We start from the raw sequence: 18,116 nt of genomic DNA, 5'->3' as shown, positions 1-18,116 counted from the left end.
CAAAATCAGATACAACTTTATTTATACCACCATGCTTCAGCTTCTGGGCTTCTTTCAATTGCGATAATATTTGCAAATTACGCTGTTCAGCAGTTAATTGCTTAAAATTAGAGTTCCCTTTTAAGACTTCATTAGTTACATGAATATTTTTCAGTTTGTATACAAGATGAAGATAACACTAGGGAGTATTCAACTACTCCACAATTTCACACACCGAGCCGCTTGTAATGTACCAATAGTCGTGGTAATGAAATTTTTGTTTGGAGGGGCCTAATATTTTTTGAACGTACTGTATACTGTAGATTTTTCAATATGTATTCTTCGGTCCATGTAGTATATTCATTTGTTCCTTATTTCAAACCAAAATTAATGTTGAAGCTTTGAATAACCCAGTAGAAATTATATTTTGGGGAATAATATTTTTATTTATACATTATTTTAATGTAAACCCTGTATATGGGAATTTCAAATGGATGAGTATTGAAATTATACACTGTAATGCTATTAAGAAAACATAGGCCCGCAATTGGACAGAAATTCTTGAAATTATCCAGCAATCTGATATTTGGCAGAATAATTTAGACCCCCTTTGTTCCTCTGAGATGCCCATATCCTCCCAAAATCCGGTTTCATCCAGTTTTTACTATTTTCTATTCGCTTTATATTTCCCGCCACGAAAACTCTTTGTTCTGATTGGAACTATTTCCGACGCTAGTATTAAGGCACGATTCACTTCGTCTTTGGCTGATAGCCATTCGTTGGATCAACATTTTAGTTCAAAGTGATGCAGTGAAATTATATATAAAAGGGACAGAAACACCATTTAATAACCAGATAACATTAGTTTCAGTTAAGTAATAAATGTTTCAGAAGCTGATGGGAGTCTTAGGATTTTTGAAATTATATCCAAAAAGGACAAAAAGCAGTAAGATATGGAATTCCGTAATGCAGACGCCATGTTTGGTACAGTCATCGTCCAAGAACAGTCAGAGAGAAATAGTGTATTGGTTTTTTGATTTGATGTGAGTCGGCAAACTAAGATTTGGGGTTTAAAAAACGTTCACTATATTTCCTTTTACCCTCCCAAACTAAGTTAGATTACGATAGGCATGTCCAGATATAGTTTCATGTGTGTACGTAGTATATGTGATTTTTTTGTACATGGCGGTATTCATAGGCTTCTTTATAGTTAAATTAATTTCTATAATGTCAGTGTAAGTTAGCACAGGGACTCTCATTTATTCCTAAATTGACCAAAGCTTCCAACGGAAATGGGTTGAACGATTTTCTGTCAGGGTTCTTTTCCCATCAAGAAAGGGACCTATCTTTCTTTTTCATTAATAGTAATTGGAAAACATAATTTAATTAGTAGTAGGGCTATTGGCCTCTGTTTATTCCATTTCTTTTCCATAGTGCATAGAGCCGGTTTAGGATGGTAAAGTTCAGTAATTTGTTTGATTTATGTATAGTTGAACTGTGTGATAAGATGATTTAACATGTGTAGTGATATGTGTTAATATTTGTTATCTTAGTTTATTTGGGATGTAGCATGTATGTGCGTGCATGTAAACTTAATATATTTATGGACAATGTATTGCTTAATTAGTCATTTCTCGTAGCCAATCTAAATGGATAAACCAATTCGCATCTCAAATTCATAGTAACACTGTACCGTAATTACTCCCTAGATTACTCATAGTTATCGATGACAAAGTACAAACTAGTGCAAAGTTAGTTTGCGTACTATTAACGCCATCTCGTGCCGAGTTGTGGATTATTCGCCGCTAGGTTTTTGTTACTCTGATACGTACTAAACTGATCAACACGAAAATGACCCTTCTTTTGCGATTAATGATGAGTAAATATTATTTCTGGCCCATATGAATAAGTATTTAGATAGTTTACATTGTAAATTAACTTTCTTGGAAAGCACAGTCATTTATATGGTCTAGTAATCAAATTAGTAATAATAGTTAATTTTGCTCTTCCCCTTAACTTGAAGTTTGCCTATATGGCATTACTTTTGTTGTCAGGCTGCAGTTTTAAATTCTCTCTTTCCCCTGCTTTCTGTCAACGATCTCATTGTCGATATTTGCTGACATAATTGCATGTAGTTAAGAGTATTGAGTTTTCATCGCGTATAAAATAATTCGAAGCCGTTAAGCGAAATATATTATGATTTGTTTTGAAAGAATCTGATGTCAGTCCATACAAGCTCACGGGTGTTGATTAACGTATTAGAATAATGTGTTTGTTTTAGTATATATAATAAGACTGCTGTGAACAGTCTTGGACGTAATTATAGAGTAATTGAGAAGGGGTGTCTCAAAAATAAATCGACGTTATAGAAATGAATAGATATATATGTAATTGAGTAATAATATTAATGATATATGTATATGGTAGGGAGTATGAATAAATAATAGGACACCCATGTATATGTGCTTTGATAATAAGTATGATATTATATCTCATCTAGAGCTACGAGAGAGGACTCGTATTATTACTCTAAACGTTTTCATATATGAGATAAAGACTCATTTCTAACCCTCATCTTAAGTTTTTTTCTTTCACTCATCGTATTGTATACTGTACTTATTCACGGACCTATATCATATTTACCAAAAGCTAACACTATAGATAAGGAACTACACAGAGCAGTAGTAAATTAATTCGTTTGTAATTAACGTCTATTTTCTGTACTGAATGAGACGTACTATATACGAGACGTAGAGACCTCAACGTAAAATCCGGAACATATCAACTGCACAATGAATCAAGCTCGATCTTCCACCCCGAAGGGTATTTGTTAACATATGTGCACAAGATTGTCTCAGAGCTGAGGTAAAGAAACAGGCTTGAATTTGCGTAACTATTCTAAGAATAATGTCACTTCTATCACGAAGAATACACCACGACCGAATTTGTTCCTTAGTTTTTATATTACTTAAAAGATCTGCAGACTAGCGCAGACGGACTAGACCGTGGATCGAGTCCCGTCTCATGCCCCTTTGTGGCCAATTGGTTAACGCGCTCATTTTCTATATATCTGGTGCCAGATTGAATTTCCAATACGGTTTAGTCTCGCATATGTTTTCCAGTAGTCTTTAGTTTTTAGGAATAGCTCTGTCTTGTGTAGCCTAGGTACTGAAAACGAACATTAAATTTAAAACAATGAATTAATATACTTCCTTCGACACGATTGTTTTCATTTTCGTCACTGTTTCTCACTTTTTTTTTGAAGCTTCTACAGAACATTAGGACGTAATACTTAATAAAGCAAACAAGATATGGGAAAATGTCATGCTTTTATTTTCTGACAACCATGCAAGAAATTCAGACGTCTGGGTATGCGTACTCTTCTTTCTCTCTTCTTGATAAGGAGGTAACGAATACGTTGGGAGCGAGAAGCGTCTCTTAGAGCATCAGTTCTACAAGTGTGATCTAAAACTGGACTGGCCAAACAGTTGATTATGACCGACTGGTCGATCATCAGTGTGTATTAGATAGATCGCAAAACTTTTTTAGAAGCGGTCTAATCTGAAAAGAAATCTTAACACATCAATCGCACCGAATTTTGCACCAAACTAGACAGTTTTCTAAAGTCATTGAATTTCGATATCAAGTTGGAAAATGTTCAAATCTGTCTTTATTTTCATATCATTTTTATTTAATAAAACTTCTGACATATTCTAAAATTTGTTAAATTTGAGTGCATCAGGTGTTAAATTTGAGTGCAACTACAGACTGAGATCTCATGAAGGCTTACTGACAGAAAATATTTTTTTATTGTTTCTTCATGAGTGGAAGTGCCCTTGTTTGAGAACTGCAGCTGTTCATCTGACAGCATTCTCTGCCTGAACCTTTGTGAAATATCGTTCTCTCAAATGAAAATGAATTTGAAGAATAGAATGTTCGACTGATGAACATAAACTTGTGCCTTTGTGTGCGACCATGTTTTTGTCAGCTCTCTAAAGAAATCTAGTGTCATCTTTCAAGTAAAATAATAATAATAATAATAATTAAAATACTATCTTTTACTAATCATTTCTATAAATGTTTTACTATTTCTTTTAATGTATATTATTAACGGTGTAAACTAATACTACTCGTAGTCTACGATATTAGGAAACAGGCTATTGTAAATTGACAAATACGTTCAAATATAAGGTAGATCTTTGAATCAAAAGTTTTACCACCTCTGATCTAAAGGATTAGGATTTAGATTTTTGGGCATGAGGAATGACGTCCCTCGGTGACCACTTTGCCCGGGAATTGGGAGTAAGAAAGGAATGGGAAAAGAAGGAAGCAGCCTGGAATCATTATGTTAGGTACCATCCCAGCATCTGCCTAGTGAGAATAAGGAAAACCTCTCTCAGGATATCTAGCCTCAGAATTTTTTTTACACTTTTTCAGTCGAGTGTTCCCACCGGGTCCTGATCTAAAAATTAGAGTCTATCAGTGGCGTATTTTATGGGCAACCAAGGCTACCGGTAATAGCCCTGCAACATTAATAAAGAAAGTTAATAAAACATGTATAAATTAATTAAAAATATGTTTATAGTTTATTATCTCCTTTCCTGGTACTAGATTCTCTAAATTTTCGCAAACATGAATACGTAATAAGGCAGCCGTTAACGCTTAGAACGCAATCTCTGTCGCTTTCGTAAACACTGATGATTTGACAACTCCTGGGAAACTGCACTCGTCTGCCAGCAGAGAGAAACGTGTAATTGCTTGCGCACCCACGTAGGTTCCCCCGTAACAGTACACTAGCTAGGCACGGGATGCCAACCAATTAGGTTATCTCTCTGTGGATCGGTTTCTGTAGGCGGAGCGAGTAAATTGAAGTTAGAACAATGACATAGCAGATATTTTGGGGCTATCTGAGAATTTCGGGGCATCATTTCGTAGCGCTTAGCTCAACGCAATGCAAAATTTGTGTTTTACTTTGCGATTCTTGTTATTGTAGTTATAATTACTTATTGCGTTATTTGCATTGAGTTGAATCCGCTGATTTTGGGCCAACCATTACGAAATGAGACCCGCAGACAGTATTCTAGGTTTGAGAATGTGTTAACTTCTATTACTCTGGTGAGCATTGTGAGTAATATCTAGCGGGAAAATGAAATGCTACGAAGAAAATTATCAATTTTTATTTTTGTTACAAAGTAAATTGATTTTAGAACGTTTTCTGTAAGACTAAAATCAATATACTAATGTATTTAAGACCAAATAGCAAAATCACTATACACATTTCGTGATGCAAATCGATGAACGAAAAATATTGTATGGGATAACCGGGCACATTTCGTAACTATTCGCGTTTGCGATTTAGGTAGCGGTAATGGACATAACAATTATAATGACTGTCTGCATTTTTGCGTTACGTTGCTATACTCAGGATTTTTGCGAAGACTGGTACGGAATGACAATCAAAGTCAGTTACAAAGGCGACTCCTGAGGGAAGTAACATTGCTAAAAATTAACATTTTACGAATGCAGTCCACGAGAAGTTAACTGCGCAAATGTATGATGGTATTTCATTTACGGTGGAAAACACAGGGGCGGATCCAGGGGGAGGGCGATCGGGGTGATCGCCCCCCCCCAGATGAGGAAACTTTCTTATTTTATATATAAATAAAACACATCCCAGAGTTTTTAGCTCTTAAAAATAGCTCTGAGTAGCAGTATTACAACCCACCGCCCCCCCCCAGAAGTCCGTCCTGGATCCGCCCCAGGAAAACATTAATTTTCTCAAAGCAAACGTTCAAGCAAAACACACCAACCACTTTTTGTTCATGCCTTCAAACCAATATACGCCACTGGAGTCTATGTGCGTGCTCAGACAGATTCATTAATACTGCACAGCAGACAACTGGTATAAGGGAAAAGAAAGCTACCAGAAACATTAGTCAAAATATGTATTAGCGATAATCAGGCGAATCAAGTTGTTAGCAAATTAGCGTTAACTTTGTTCAATAATTTTTAATTTATCGTTTTGTACTCATTGCTAATTTTCAATTTTTGCAAAGAAGAACACAAATTGAAAAAGTGCTCCGTCATAACACTTCGGTCCTTTTTCTCATATACCACGGTCAACAGTACTTTAATATAATCTTAATTCATGTTGGTCGTTTTTCCATCTGCAAAATATTCTGGTGATAACGCTCACCCTGTTCATTGCTTATAGTTGCTAAGTTTTCAGAGAAATAACTCAAATGGAAATACAAGCACTGAATGATTTTAAAGTAGTCTACATATTTCACCTTTGTGCCTCGCAATTTTTCAAGATGGTTCTCTACCAGTATTTCATAGTTTTCTTCTCTTACAAGTAAACCTATCGATAAGTTTATTGACCAAACTTTGTAGAGAAGTGTGGAATATCAAGAAACAAGCGTAAGCAAAATTTAAAGTGTTTCCGTTCAGAAAGATGGCCGCAATGGCCAAAATCCTTATTGATCAGAATAAGCCAGAACAATGTGTTTCAAGTTTAAACATTTCATTTTATTTTTTAAACGGGTAAAGGGATAAAACAAAAACACATTAACCGACACCGGGAGGAAGTAGACATTTATTTGAGGGTCTTATCATGGCCACCATCTTGAAGTTAGCCATCTTGTATCTCCCTCGACTTTCTTTCTTTCTTTTTTTTTTTAATAGTAAGGGGTCATGTAATATATCAAATTGGAATACAATGGTGAAGTCTATCTTTCCATAAGTTTATATTTGTAAGACATAATGAAATGCACATTGATATGAATCCGTTGGTTCAAAGATTTCTTAACAGCTGTATCCCTGTTTTTGTTTAAAAAGAATTCAAGTCAGGAAAACCTAATGTACGCTATGAGAAAATCGTAAGTAGCTACTCATGAAAGGTACAATCAGCTTGATATCGTTATCGACTGCAGACAAAATGAAATGGTGATGAGACGATCACAAACCTTAAGGAACTGATGGAAGGAGGGTGACATATTTTCTATTGGATTATTTTGAGTTAGAAGACAAACCTTCATAAGCAGCCATCTATTCAGTACGCACTAGCATACATTCCGTCCGTTTTTCTGACTTGAATTAAAAAAAAAAATACTTCCACGTTATTTTACACAGAAGAGGGCGAAGTTTGTTCTTAGGTTTTGTATTTTTAATATACGGGGGTCGGCTGATAAGTTCTCGGCCCGACCTCCTTCCGAATGTACTACCCTAATGTAATTGATATCATGTAAAATGTTGATATTTTATGTTAAAGTACCAAATTTCACGATTCTACCATGAACGGTTTCTATTTTACAAGTAATTGAATGAACATGGCGGAGCCAGATTTCAAATTCACCAAAGAGGAGTTGTGAGGTGTAATGAAGTTCTTCTTCCTGCAACAGAAGTTGCCTAAGGAAATCCATGGTTGCATGCTAGACACATTGGGTGGACAGTGCCCTTCATACTCCACTGTGAAGAAATGGTGTGCGAACTTCAAGTGCGTTGAATTTTCAGCAGAAGATGGTGACAGGTGTGACAGGCCAGTGTCAGTGTCAACTCCGGAAAAAGTGGACCAGATTCATGACCTGATTTTGAGCAACAGACGGATTTCACTTCAGGGGATAGCTGACAAAGTGCACACATCCAAAGAACGTGTTGGGTCAATAATCCATGATCAGTTTGACATGCACAAGCTTTCTGCGAAATGGATTCCGAAATGTTTGAACGCGGATCAGAAACGCGAACGTGTGAGATCATCGCAGGTGATTTTACGGTATTTTGCGAACTCCAAGGACGATTTTTTGAATCGGCTTGTTACCCAGGATGAAACGTGGTTGCATTACTTTGATCCGGAAACCAATCAGCAGTCATGCGAGTGGCACCACTCAGGATCTCCAAGGCCCAAAAAGTTCAAAGCACAAAAGTCCGCAGGGAAGGTGATTGCCTCAATATTCTGGGATAAGGATGGTGTTTTGCTCTCAGACTACCTTCCATAGGGCCAAACCATAACTGCAGAGTATTACTGCAGTCTGCTGGCTAAGGTAAAGGACGTTATTAAAGAAAAGCGCCGGGGAAAGTTGACACGAGGTGTCTTGTTCTTGCAGGACAATGCTCCCGTCCACAAGGCTGGCAGAACAATGGATTTTCTGAGGGACCTAGGGTTTAAGTGCATTGACCACCCACCTTACTCGCCAGATTTTGCCCCTTCTGATTATTATCTGTTTCCAAAACTCAAAACAGCACTGAAAGGACAGAAATTTTACAGTGATGAAGAGGTGATAACAGCTGCGGAACAGTTTTTTGCCGACCTTGAGAATTTTTTTTTTTTGAGGGGTTGGAGAAGTTGCAGCATCGAAGTGCCAAGTGTGTTGACCTTCGAGGGGACTATGTTGAATAGCCTTACACTTTCATGCCTGCAGCTCAAGTCCTTCTGGGTCGAGCCGAGAACTTATCAGCCCACCCTCGGAGCTATGATAAGAGAAAGGATATGCAAAAAAGTCGCACTGAGCCTGATTTATTTGATATCATCTCGGTATTCACGGTAGTGTCACATGACATAATCAGTAAGAACACCAGGAATTTTCACTTAGTGAGGTGTTCAAAATAAAAGAGGGTGTGCACCAGAATAATGATAAACATCTTTACACAAATTCAAAGAAAACAATATTATTATGCCCAAGGGTGCGCGTAAGGAAATTTGGGGAGTATTAGGGATGTGCAGAATACTCCCTGGACATAATATCTATTTTTACAACAGAAGTTGTAAACGCATAAAAATAAGTACTGCGGCATTAAATTCAGAAAATATTTACTTATGCCCGGAAACTTAATACAAACTACTCATTCATACTAGAGGCCATACCCTCCTAGTGGAGTCCATGGATGCATCTGTATTGCAATATGTTGTGCGTACTTAACAACCGAGAGTAGCAGAGCTATCTTAACGGTACCATAGCCACTTGGTGGGGGCCTCGCGAGCACAATGGCATGTATTAATTACATGTTAGGAGCAAAATGTAATCATAGGGACCACAACACACTTGTTTGCTCTGGGGCCTAATATGCTGTTAGAACGGCACTGGAGAGTAGATTAGACTGGACAGTAGAGTAAACGGCACTAGCGCGGGGCCCGATTGGGAGCAATTGGTCCAATCGCCTTACGGCCGGCCCTGTATTCATTTAAACCTCCACGACATCCAAGCCGAAAGTTGAAAAGAAATTAGTGAAATAATTAAGGAAGGGTATAACATCTTTGGTGTTGCCCCTGTTAATTTCTGAGTCAGTTGACATGTCCCTTCTAGCACAAAAAAATTGCCTTAAATCTAATCTGGATTATCATTAAATAGCGTAGGGCTCCAGAAAACTATGGATTCAACATTAACACATTCATTTTGGGTATGATATTTTTTTCAATTCCCTTGACATCCGTGACCAAGGGGTTTGAATTTGGACTTAAACAGCATCACCATTCATCTAAGCGATCCCGAAAGCTATGGAAGCGTACGCGCCCTTACACGGGAGACCAAGCTTCGATTTGAGGCGGGAGCTCTTGTGTTTCGGATCCTCCGTTAAGCTGTAGGTCTACATCTCATATAGCCTTGCTGCTAAAAGGGACTCTAAACTCCAATCCGTCACCGCTAATATCCTTATTCCTCATTCTGGGTAATTTATACTCCCCTTTTATGCATATTTTGGCCCTCCTCCAATCTCTTCGAACCGAAGATCCAAAAATGGCATCGCACGCGTTTTGATCTAGTACAAATTTATTTGTGTACGAAATTTGGTGGCTCTTTGCCATTCCTTTCCACACACACACACACACACACACACACATACAGGAAGAATAATGCATATGCAAAATCTTTGAAACTAAAGAAATACCTGACCTATATTTAGGCGAGCAATGCCTTGGTCATTGCCCTATCGATTCACAGGTCAGGTGTGCAACCTAGACGACATGAGGAAAGGTTGGGTTGTCTACCTGACAGGGCCCATGATTTCAGTGTATGATTTTTTCCATATAAATATTGACATTCCAATTTCCTCTCGAGTCGAAAAAAAAAAAAACGTTTTCGTACACGCTTAGACCTGGCGAAAATGTGTATACAAAATTTGATGGCTCTAGGTGACTCTTCTACGCCCGAATTGATGATAGACACATTGTATTAGGAGTATATAAAAGGTACGTTGTTTTCGAAATAGTTTCTTTCTTTCTTATGGTCCCATATTTCACCTAGTGCGCTCGACAGGGATTAGATGAGGTGATGCGTAAGGTAACCAATAAGGAGTTAGCTCACAGTTGTATGGTTTTTGTATATCGTTACCCTAAGAATCTGATGGTTAAAAAGCTTACTGAACGCTGTCAAACAACGCATTGCTTGTTAATAGACTTGATGACCTTATCGCTTCAAAATCTTGATTATATTAATTAATACTGTTCTCACAACCAAAACAGTAACATATACAATCCTGCCCTCTGGTCTGGAGGCTAGCGCACCTTTGGTGCACGGAATCACAAGTTCGATTCCTAGTGGGAGAGCATGTTGAACGCATCACAGTGGTTCGGATTCTACGTTAAGTTGTAGACTGACGTTTCATATACGTTGAAAAGGGACTTTATCAAACAATCATAAAGTAATATCATATACAATCATATATATATATATATATATATATATATATATATATATATATATATATATATATATATATATATATATATATATATATATATATATATATATATATGTAAAGCAACTTCTGTTTGACATCTTTATATAGTGTAATAGAAAACATAAACGTATATTCTTGTTTTCGTTTCGTTACATTTTGAGGTTTTGTGAGAGATATTTAGGTCTCTGTGTTGCTACTGAATTTTTTATTAACTTCATTTTAAACATATTTTAGCTTAAAATCTCTGTCCGTAATTCTTCTTTTTCTCGTAAATCAAAATATTCCAAAAATGCTTTTGTTTTTTGTGTATGAGTTTGTGTTGCGATACTTACCTCAAGAATGGCATTTTTACTTTCAGCCTTTAATTGTGTATAGTTTCTAACGTTTTTTGTATCTCTTTTTTTCCCCTCATGCATTTCTTTCCACCCACCGTAAAACTACACGATGTGTGGGTTGTAGACAACGAAGATAGGTTAGTTTGGTACGTGGTACGTAGATAGGTAGGTGGATGAGAATTATGGTTGAGGCATGCGCAATAAAGGATGAAAGATCGATTCCTTCCCTCCTTGCGGGTGGTGATGGTGAAGTGGTATACTCCTCCGTATCTTTTTGAGGGAGTCGCGCATTTCGATTTCGTGTCTCCGAAGTCTCAGTAGTGTCAGCGCGGCGCGGTAACCGAGACTGGGCTACAGGTGGTAGGCAACCCACGAAGCATGCTTATCGTGCTGGTTGACCACAGCGTGCTGATGCTGGCTATATACTTGTGTACCATGTTCTGCTATCTCTTGGGAACCACGAGGGCGATACACGAACACAACCAACAAAACTATTTGGCCAAACAACAGCAGCAGGTGGCTCTTCAGCAACTGGCTGTTTAAGCTAAGCGTGTCACGTGTGAACGTGTGTCTGTTTTAATAAAACTCTGCTCTCTTTTATCTCCTTCCAGCGAGGAAAATAAAGAAAGAAAAAAAGGAACAAAACGATGGTTTTGTTTTAAGGTGGTTTTAACAGATAAAGATAATACATTATGATTATCTATGATAAAGTGATGGTCAGCTAGCAGTGATTGAACATATCTTTTTCTACACTTTCTCGTTGGCGGTTTAGTAATAACTGACATACATTATTATTATCTCCAATATATTCTTCTGTATATGGCGCGCTGCTTTGAGCTTTCGAATTTTCTTGCGAGTTCAGTGTACAAGGAAGTTTTACATCTAACTTTGTGATATTACAACCTTCATACTGCGATTAGAAAGAAACCAAAACCAGTTTTGTAGCGAAAAGAATATTTCCCCCCGACTTCCTAATTTAAATTTTCGTTTTGTTTTGGTTGTTGGATATTGACTAAACTTTTTTAATTTCCTGAAATCTTTCTTTTTTTTCTATATGAAGCTTGTAGCTCTTAATTCCCTTCTCATGTTCGATGTTGTCTTCATCTTTTTCCTGTTCCTCGTGGGTGTATCCTGCCTTGTATACTACCTGCCACACACACGACATTCGGACACAGAGCTCAATTATGTTGTTTCGAATGAAGAGGATCCTACGGCCCCTGTTGATGAGGTCTAGAGTACTGTGCGTCGGTATTACGTGAAGTGAGAGGCTTAGAATTTAAGAGAATGAATGGCAAAAAATCGTGAAAGTATGTTACCGATCATTCTGCACGATAAAAGCAAATAAAAAGTACTTCTGAAATAGAAATTGTATAAATAAATACCAAAAAAGAAAAAAAAAAGATGTCCTGAATATGAATGTGTTTTGGAACAAATATTTAAATGTTTTGTTACATCTGTATGCTTATATCAACGTGATTGATTATCATAGTATGTAATGGATCAGGGGGTGTATGCACGTGTGCATATGGTCATGTGTATATATGTATTGAGTGGGAGTTGAGCACATCGTTAGTTTGAATGTTGTGACTGTTCGAAATCATAGGTGATTAACAACCGTGATTTGTCATTTTCAAATTTAGAGATAGAAATTGTGTGTTAACACCTCTCTAAACTCAAAACAGTAAACACAAGAATGAAACAAGAAAAGAAAAAAAAAGTGCTTCAGTGTTTATGCTGTTATTAGCAGGGTTGAAATTTCTCATATTATTTTCAATGTTGTAAATTAAATATAAATATAACATTTTCAATGAATAACGTCGTAAGTGAAATCATAGAGAGGACTCTTAATATAACGCTGATTAAAGTTAATGAAAAACTGTTTCCTTATACTTAAGAACAATATTCATTTTCAGAAGATCATTAGAAGTCATATTGCTGTTGATGAACAAATTTACGAAAGCTGTGAAAAAGGAGAGGAAACACAGCATCTAAAGTTCGGATGCATGTAGAGTGGTAAATAAAAATCAGTTAAAGAATGTAATATATACATATATTTATTCTTTAGATGATTTCATCTTCATAATTAATTTTGATTTGGCTAAATGAAACATAATTGAATTATAAGAGAATTCATTTTTTTCTGTTCTCTGATCACTTATTAATCAGATCAAGAACTCTAGCTTGTAAAACTAAGATAATTTAAACAAAGTAAATCCCCTGAAGGGTGCGAGATCGATGTTCTTTTTACGTGTTGTATTGGATATGCAGAATGAAACAGAACTTATGCCTCAATGAGTTCGACAAAAGCAAATGCGTTGAATTAACAGAATTGTATATGAATATTGCATATAGTTTTTGTTTAATTGCAGCTATTTAATATTCTGGACCATATTGTTCTCGATTTATTAGTTTTGTTTTAGAGTTCGAAGCCTATTGTGTTCTTCGAAAAGCTGATTTTATTCTGCTTTTTTTATTAAGTAAAATAAATTGAAACATGGAGTCTTCCTTGAAAATATTTGTCAATTTGTATTCTTGGCAGTAATAAGAAAAAAAAAAGAAAATGATGAAATTTCCTATGTCGGTGAAAAAGAAAAACATAGTTATGAATTTAAAAAGAAAAAATAATGCCACATAAAAATATTTATGTTCTGGCTTTTCAAACAGAAAACATATTTCTTCAGCTCTCATCTTTGTGTTATATTAGTAAAGTTAAAATAGTAGATTATTACAGTGTTTATTAAAAAAAAAAATAAATAAATAAATATAGCCTTATCGTTCACTTCTTATCTGACAATAACATATTCATACAACTAAAACTGTATATATGCATATATGTTTTCTTTGATTACATATGAAAAACAGTGACTGTTCTCTTTATAAGTTGACAACATTTCAAGAAACTTGAAAAATCGAAGACAATCGTAATGGCTTGTAAGCCAATGTGACTTAAATTCAAACGGTGTTATGTATAGAAACTTACCTATCTAGGACCAAACAAAGTAAAAATGTGTGTATATTTATAAAATTAGCGTATTCTATGTATATTACTGAAAATGAACTATATACTTCTAACAGATCTATAATTGCTCAATCTGGGAGCATTGATAAACGGGTTCTACGTAGCTGACATTGTATTCGTGTATTCATCGTTTAAAATCTGTTAACTCACCTTGTTAATATCCCTCCTCACTCCTTTTTAGTGCTTATGTTACCGTCAATTACAAACTTGTTTCCGTTGCTGTAGTTCCGTAATTGCAAGCTACGATAATTAAAATACCGACAGCTGTGTACCATGTGCGATACTATTATCAAGCTGTGTGCTGACATTGTCGGTGGCCATTCATTCACAGTGTTCACCCAACGAAACATATAACACACATAAATTGTTTTTCCTGCGGTATTCGAAACACCCATCACATAAATGTATGGCAGAGATGTACATTCACAGGATGAAGTAATATCAACATGGTTCATTACTTTTTTGTGATGAATCCCGAGAAAGCTTTTGACGTTTATATACTGTGAAATCAAATCATATCAACAACACATTCTGTGTATGTCTATAAATGGAGCAAAAATAATGTGGACTAAACAAATATACTATATAAAATGGAACAAAACAAACGATTGTTAGTAGATGCTAACTAGTTCTGCACCATTGTGTTTTGTATGATGTGGAAGTATTGATAAGCATTATTTATTCACATAACGGCATAAAAAAATATTAGTAAGTGAGCTCCTCTATAGAGAATTTATTATGAAAACTGACAATGTTATTTTATCGCCAATTCAGGTGAATGTTGCAGCACAATGTCCGTGTCTATTTCCGAGGTTTTAGAAGTTAGAGCCAGTGGATTAAAAGAGCCTGAATTATGGTCTCTTCTGTGCCAAGCAAGCCAAGCTCTACAGGAAGTCTTCCTTTCACGTAAGTAGAATTTTATCCTTGTTACCTTTGCATCAGAAACAAATACAGGGGCTGTCGGAAGTAAGTAGGCTACTCTCTATAGTATGAATATATACTCATGTACTTTCAGTTTTCGAGTTGTAGATCTATGAGGAATGAATGCTTTGTATGTATAAAATGTTAGTTAAGATTTGAAGCTTATAGTAATAAAATTTGCTTATCTGTTAGGGATTTATGTATGTATACCCAATAGCAAAATACAAAATTTTAAATCAAAATGCTGACACGAGAAGGTCCCACAACTTGTCGCTCAAATCTGATTGCCACATAGCACATCTAATGGAGAATCCTGAGAAATGAAAATGAGCAAAATTTAAGGTGCTATGGACCAGAAGGATAGAAGCTACTGGGTTTCAACATTTGAATCGAATATATTACCATGTGTTACCAGATATCAGACTTCTCCATTGTACACTTTCAGCACATGTAGCTCCAACAGTGTGTAACACTGTACCACTACACTTCACTGTTACGTTTAGTGATAATAGTGCATTTTAAATCTGTGCACATTTTTATATGGTGCATTTTCAAACAAAATATTTTATGCTGAGTTGGCAACACTGCTTCACCTATGGCAACACTGTGGTTTTCGATGGGGGCATTTTGTTCTCATTATATTGTACAACTTTTGATTGTTTTAACAGTTTTCAAGATATTTGCTATAAACGTATATAATTCCATGGTATATTTTTTTTGGATATTCACATTTTGAAGCCCAGTAGCTCCTATCCTAACCTAACCAAACCTAACCTAACTTAACAAACTTAATCTAACCAAACTAAAATTAGGTTATAGTTATAAAAACTTGTGAATTTTTAGGAAAAAAAAATCTGCTCCCTGTAATTAGAATTTATCCGTTTCTTCTTGACCGCTTTATGTAGAATTATTCTAGTAACGTTAAATATAAAGGCAGATTTTAACGATAATAAGTGGTAAAATTTTGGGGAGGAAGACAATGAGGTCTAAGTAAGAGGCTGGATCGATAAGTAACGTACATCAATTTAAGTAGAAGAAAATGTAAACAGTAACGCATCAAAAATTGTATACAGAATAAGAGGTAAAAGGTCATATTAAAACTACTTTTAAATATAACCACAAAATCTCTAAACACATTTCTCCATCCTGGTACATTTCAAAATAACTTGCTCATAAAAGTCCATCTTTTGAGAGTATAACAATCTGCGGACAACTTGTCTGACTTGATGATTGGACTTGAAACGTTGGCCAGCCATCATAGGACCAGAAAGTAGTACTTGAGAAAATTCAAAAAAAGAGAAAGAAAAAAGGGGAAAAAAACAGAGCGATCTATCCCTTGAGGATGTTTTTTATAGTGAGTAACTTAACCATATTGTAAGTCTCTTACTGAAATATTTATACATGACATATGAACAAAACTGCCAGAGTTGTTTTCGAGAAAAATACGAAACACAAACTCTCTCTAAGGGGAAAATATACGGCACATTGTAAAATTATTAATGAAGTATGTACCTAGGTACAAGGTTTTCGAGTAGTTCCGCACCTGACAAAATCTCAGGATTTGTTCAATGTGCTCTCCATTGAGATCCACATACACCTGTAGAAAGAATCGAAAATTGAGTACATGGGCTATAATCTGGACAAATTGCTTCGCATTCTTTGATTGGTATGAGAAGATGAGCCATATTATAGGTCAGTGATCCTCAACTGGTGTGTCGCGCGGTTCCGTAGAGTCAGTAACATTCTCTTGATTAAAAGATGTGTTCGCTGTACTGTCCATTCAGTTGAATGATCAGGATCGTTCTTTTTCCCCCCATACATCTCCTTGCTCCAAGTACTTTCAGGTGTGCGTGCACATGCGTTTGTTATGCGTTCCTTTAGGTGGTCAATATCCCGAATTTTCACTGAATACACAATGGACTTAAGATGTTCCCAAATCTTAACATCTAGGGGAGTGAGGTCAAGGGAACATGGTGGTTACTCCACAGCACCACGTCAACCCATTCACAAGGACAGTTTCCATAATGTTGAGGGGCACCATGGTGTTGGTAGAAGGTAGAGAATGTCTTTTTCAGATAAGAGAGATGGTAAGATATCTTCTTCCAACATTCGACAATACTCGATTGCTATTAAGGTGTCATTGATAAACAAAGGACCCACAACAGGGGTCCCTCACCCACCACACCACACCTTCACTTTCCCACGAATGCCAGCAGATGCTTCATAGCAATGGAGATTGTCTGACCAGTAGTGAACATTCTGGTTGCTCACCTCACCAGAAACGTTAAGTTGGCCTCATCTGTAAGTAAGACATCGTAGATGAAACGGGAATTTTCGCTTATTTTATGTGTTACCCATTCCGCGAATTACAGACGTTCTGTTGCCCATTCCCTGGGTCATACTCTGACAGGTTGTGATGCGTTTGTAGCTTGTAGGGGTGTTACTTGGCCCCGTTTTTCAGAAATCTTTATTTCTACTTGAAATATTTCATTCATGTAAATAAATATTTCTATATTTCAACGCCTTACAACACGATATTTGATTATAATATTTCGAATCTGAACAGTGAGTTTAAAACAATTAAAATAGTTATAATTTATCAGTTCACCGAAGTCGCCAGCTTGACTTAAAGGAGATAAAGATGATACAGATGCTTATGCAAACGAAAACAGATATCTATATTACTTGTACACTTTTAAAATTCGAATAAGCAGTAGATGAGATAGAAGTAACAATCACGAGTAGAGGCCTTCCGTCGTGTCTCCCTTCTGGAGTCGTCACTATACAAGCATGGCCTTTTTTTTGTACGTATTTGCGATTATTTAGTATTAAACACACACTATTTCTGAAATAAAAAATACAGTTCAACACTACGTAATACGTACTGCCGTTTTAAAATTACAAGCCTAGTCTTAGAACTGTCAAACAAAAAGTTTTAAGACTAATTTGTAAGTGAAAAATGGCAGTACTTTACAGGCTATTGCAATGATCTTGTTCAGCGTAGTCCCTTGCTGCCTGAACACATTGATTCCAACAGTATTTCCACTTCTGGAAGCATTCCTGAAAATTATCTTTCCTAAGGGCGTGAAGAACTCTCTCTGTATGTGCCTGGATGTCTTCAATTAAGTTAAATCTCTTCCATTTCAGTAACGATTTTAATTTAGGAACTAGATAGAAGTCGGTAGGGGACA

At 36.1% G+C, this 18,116-nt stretch overlaps 1 protein-coding gene across 1 annotated transcript in view; it reads left to right on the top strand.

Annotated features, from left to right (window-relative positions):
• Nucleotides 1-18,116, top strand: part of LOC145662882 (tyrosine-protein phosphatase non-receptor type 13-like) — a 1,067,674-nt gene that overhangs the window by 245,034 nt on the left and 804,524 nt on the right. The window contains exon 2 of the mRNA XM_081728845.1: nucleotides 14,779-14,910. Within this exon, the coding sequence (XP_081584971.1) occupies nucleotides 14,796-14,910 (115 nt within the window). The 5' untranslated portion in view covers nucleotides 14,779-14,795. The remainder of the gene's footprint in view (nucleotides 1-14,778; nucleotides 14,911-18,116) is intronic.

Source organism: Thermobia domestica, chromosome 10 (assembly GCF_964235325.1).
Source record: "Thermobia domestica chromosome 10, izTheDome1.hap1.1, whole genome shotgun sequence".
Classification (NCBI taxonomy): Eukaryota; Metazoa; Arthropoda; class Insecta; order Zygentoma; family Lepismatidae; genus Thermobia; species Thermobia domestica.
The sequence above is the reverse complement of the archived record's forward strand: the minus strand, read 5'-3'. Positions and strand labels throughout refer to the sequence as shown.